This window comes from Volvox carteri (assembly GCF_000143455.1).
Source record: "Volvox carteri f. nagariensis unplaced genomic scaffold VOLCAscaffold_5, whole genome shotgun sequence".
Taxonomy (NCBI): Eukaryota; Viridiplantae; Chlorophyta; class Chlorophyceae; order Chlamydomonadales; family Volvocaceae; genus Volvox; species Volvox carteri.
Window position 1 is genome coordinate 375,631 of NW_003307548.1, and position 4,299 is coordinate 379,929.

Consider the following 4,299-nt stretch of genomic DNA (forward strand, 5'->3'; position numbering starts at 1 on the left):
AGCGGATCAACGGCGCGTCAACTTAGTTCCTGGTCAGCTCGCGAGTTGATTTTATCACGTCCTACACCGTCCATAAGATGGGGGGCCACCTCCCATTTCAACACCTCTCAAACACCCCGAGAGGTCGGCAGGCGGATTTGAACCCGGACGTGCCGTAACGCGCCGGGAGCAGAAGCCAGGCCTTAACCTCTGCCAGCCGCCCGCCTATACATGCAGGTAACTGCCATAGTGGGCACGTTGGCCGCCGCCGCCGCCATCTACTGGTCCGAGCCCTGGTTGTACCCTCTGCTCATCGTGGTGGGCTTCATCATCACCAACATTACGGAACGGAAGATGGACCGCCGGCTCTCTGTACGTTGTGGGCTCGGGGCGGGGGGGGGGCGCGGCAGAGATAGGGTATGACGGTATGGGCGAACCGGATGGCGCATCGGATTCATGCGCCTTTTGTTCTTTGCGGGAGGGCGGTGAGGGCGCAGAGTTGGTCCCTCCACCGATATGCCCACTCCCTTCAAGCAGCTATCCGTTCTCCCCCTCCCACACACACAACCACCTTTCGCATCCGACTCCATGGAGGGTGGGGAGGGAGCTGGGTTGCCAGGGTTCACAAAGCGCCCTTCCGCCGAGTACGCCCCACAGCAGCTGCATGGGCTGCCGCGCTTTCCCACACGCCGCCGCTTTCGTGTCCCTCCTCCTCCTCCTCCTCCTCCTCCGCACACCCAGGGCAATGATGGCGGCGTGGAGTCGCTCGGCTTCGGGATGCTGGGCGGCGGCGTCCTCATCGCCACCTGGGTGGTCGTACTGGTGGTGGTGCTCGTCCTGGCACGGACCAGGTACGAACACGGCGACGGGCCGCTCAACTGGTTCGAGGTGTTCTACCGCATTGGGTCCATCATCTACGGAGGCGGCCAGGTGGGTTGCGGGCTTCGGGCGGGAGGGCAGGAGGGCGGGAGGGCAGGAGGGCGGGAGGGGGGGAGAAATGGTTGGGGGGAGGGGAGGAAGTCGAGGAGCAGGGGGCCGCCTCCATATTTCAAGAAGAAGTCAGCAGCTCTGTTACTGTTGCGGGGGAGTCGGAGTGTGTGTGCGGTTGTGTGGTTGAGATGACATTTGACAGGGCATGGCGCCGTGCCCAGGGCGGCTAGGCAGATCTGGCACTAGGCAAAGGGGGCCGGGTGGGCCCTTCCGGGAAAGACTGCCCAGGCCCAGGCTCCAAACGCCGGAGCGGGTGGCAGCGGTGAGGGGCCGCTGTTCCCTTCTCCTGCTGTGAGAGCTGAAGGGACTGCGCGGGGTGGGATAGAGCACGGTGACGCAACACGGCGCCTCGGCCCTCCCGCTTCTATCGGGGCCTGTGACGGCAGCTGGCTTGGCGGGGAGGGACGGGGGCCAGCTGGGGAGGGACGCCACCCACCTGATTCCTTAACTACGGCCCCGGACCCTGTTGTGCAAGCCGCCTTGGTGCCAAGGTCGCCCGCGTGTTTGTGTGCCTGTCTGTTTGTCTGACTGCCTATCGCTCTGTCTGTGGCACGTGTGTGAATTTGTGTATCGGAATCCCCGGACCCCGCTGATCTTCGGGGACCCCCCCACCCCCCCAACCCCACCCCTTGGTTCCTCCTCGACCCGGACCATCTTCACTGACCCATCGCATGCCACCTGAGGAGCCCAACACACTGAGCCTCCTACTGCCTCAAAAGGGGGCCAGACCGGTCCGTCGGTTCACCTCTCTGCTCGCTCCCCCTTTCCCCCTCCAGGTGGTTCTTCCCATGCTGCTCACGGACGTGGTGAAGAAGGGCGAAGATGGAAAGGAGCTGCCCAACACCTGGGTCACGGAGAAGCAGTTCTATGCAGGCCTGGGTGCTGTGCAGGTGGGGGCGGCCTGGCGGGGTTGGGGGGAGGGACTGAACATCCCGGTCGCGGGGTCAGGGGCATGCAGCCCCTGAACAGCTGCTGTGTTCCTCCTGCCCCGGAGGAGCCCTCCGTGGGAAGGAAAGCTTTCATCACCATCATCATCATCATCAGCAGCAGCAGCAGCAGGGAAGAGGATCTCCGTGTAATGTAATGTGATGTAACGATTATAATATAATTTGCCGTTTCTTGTTTTTTGCTTGTTGTTGAAGCAATACCGGTAGACTAGTCTCCCGTGCTCACACGCGCTCGTGTGTGTGTGTGTGTATGTGTGTGTGTATACACACACCTTCCTTTGTCCCGCTCACCCTCCTTCCCTCCTTCCTCGCCTCTCAGGCTATGCCCGGTCCTCTGTTCAACTTTTCGGCCTACCTGGGCTGCATCATGGCCCTCAAGGTGAGGTGCGGTGCGGGGACTCGCGGCGATATGCGCTCCTTTTCGTAACGCCCGCGCGGCCTTCGTACAGTGACACACAAGCACACTCAAACACACATACATACACATTCTTTCGCTTCTGCCCCCCCCCCGCTGCTGCTGCAGTTCAAGTACCCCTTCATTCTGGGCGCCGTGTTGGCGTGGTTCGGTCTCTTCTCTCCCGGCGTGTTGCTGATGTTCGGAGTGCTTCCCTTCTGGAAGCGGTTCCGCACCTGGCAGGTGTACCGGAGGGGGCTGTCGGGCATGAACGCCGTGGGTGTGGGGCTGATCCTTGCCTCCGTGTTCAAAATGGCACTGGACGTGTACCACATTAGTCCCTTCAAGACCGCCTCCCTTTGCATCGCCCTCTTCGCTTTCACAGGTAGGTGTTTGGGAGGTAGTGTGGGAGGTAGTGTGGGAGGTAGTGTGGGAGCCCGCCAGCATAGCAGCTCTCTAAAACTCCTACTGGCATGTATGTATGTATTTATATGTATGTATTTATGTGTGTATGTGTGTAAGACGTATGTATGCACGGCTGTCTGTTGCTTACGGCTTCGCAGCGGTGGACGAGCTGAAGATTTTCGAGCCATTTGTGGTGTTGGGCGGCGCGCTCCTCGGGCTCCTCGGCTGGGGCGTCGAGCTGCATTGAGGAGCTCCGCGGCTCCCCCGAGCTGGCTCCCCTGACAGGGGCCTTATCCCCGGGCCGCGTTACCCGCAGCCGTGGGGCGAGGGCCCGGCACTGGACCGATCCTCGGAGTCCCCGGGTAGCTTACCTCGGAGTAGGGGGAAGGGGAGGGGGAGGAAACCGGGAAGGGAGGGCCAGGGACTGCTGTGTTAGCCGGTGCGTGCTGAGCAGCGCCGCACCGCCCTTGCCGTACCGCAGTAGCGGCATTCCAGTATGATGCGGTGGTGGGACTGAGCGGGCGAAAAGGGTGAAGGGCTTGAAGGCGCGGGTTGCTTAAGGGTGTGTGGGGGGGGTGGGGGGTTGAGCCCGGGGTGCACATGTGTGGTCGTAGCTGCTGCTAGCCAGGTACTTAGGTACGGTCGCGGGGACACTCTAGTGCGTCATGACAGACAAGAATACGGATTGACAGATGGGGGCGGAGGCCGACAAGCACGGTACGATCGCACCTACGCCGCAACCGGTCGCTGTGGCTCCGGTTGGCTGGCTGGGGTCTATGGAGCGCGGACGCACAACACAGGTCAGGTTCAGTTGGTTAATTTACCGGTCAGGTTGGTTGGTTGGTTGGTCGGTTAGTTGCAAATGGGGCTGCCATTTTGGCCCGTGCCTGCCCGGTGACGCACGGCCCAGTGGCAGTGCCCATACCCGGGCTCGTCATCGCCACTCGGCATACACTAGTAAGATGTCGCTATAGAGCATGTTTGCACGCTCGTGAGTCCATCCATGCATTGTATCTAAAGTAGCAACGGAAGCAGCTGACTGAAGAAATCGGGTGCAATCGGGTGAGCGGAGAGAGAAGGCAAGGCAATTAGTCTAAAGCAGCTCGGTGTGCCGTGGGGGGGAGGGGGGGGGGAGTTGGAGGTTGGATTGCTCAGAAACAACAACGTGGTTCCTAGGGCTGGACTGCATGCTTAGAAGGATGGCTGTCCCCTGAATGGTCTTCTGGATGTCCGGAGGCCGTTTGCGGAGGGGATACTCACAGTTTGTGACATTGGGTTGGCAGCATTGTGACCTAGGGTATGAAAGGGCCCCTACTACTTGTTCGCTAGGTAACGTGAGCAGTAAGTCGAGCCCTTTTGGCTTGGGTAAGAATATGAAGCTGCTGACCGGGAAGAGAGAGGGGGGGGGAAAGGTGTGCATCCATAATATCGCAGCAGACTTTATTACATTGTTATGTACGGAACAAATGAGTCGACTGCTTTACACGAGTACGGCAGCTTGTGAGAACATGAATGCGGTCAGTCAGTTGAACGCATGAATGTGCAAAATAACGAAGAGAGAGGCAGAGGGGGGCAGTGAGGGGG

At 60.4% G+C, this 4,299-nt stretch overlaps 1 protein-coding gene across 1 annotated transcript in view; it reads left to right on the plus strand.

Moving 5' to 3' along the window:
• The window catches only part of VOLCADRAFT_87299 (uncharacterized protein), a gene marked incomplete at both ends in the record, with an annotated part of 35,137 nt that extends 32,175 nt beyond the window's left edge, over positions 1-2,962 (plus strand). Inside the window, 6 exons of the mRNA XM_002947009.1 lie at positions 217-351; positions 721-909; positions 1,746-1,859; positions 2,236-2,295; positions 2,440-2,695; positions 2,874-2,962. Of these exons, the coding sequence (XP_002947055.1) occupies positions 217-351; positions 721-909; positions 1,746-1,859; positions 2,236-2,295; positions 2,440-2,695; positions 2,874-2,962 (843 nt within the window). The remainder of the gene's footprint in view (positions 1-216; positions 352-720; positions 910-1,745; positions 1,860-2,235; positions 2,296-2,439; positions 2,696-2,873) is intronic.
• Between the last annotated feature and the right edge of the window lie 1,337 nt (positions 2,963-4,299).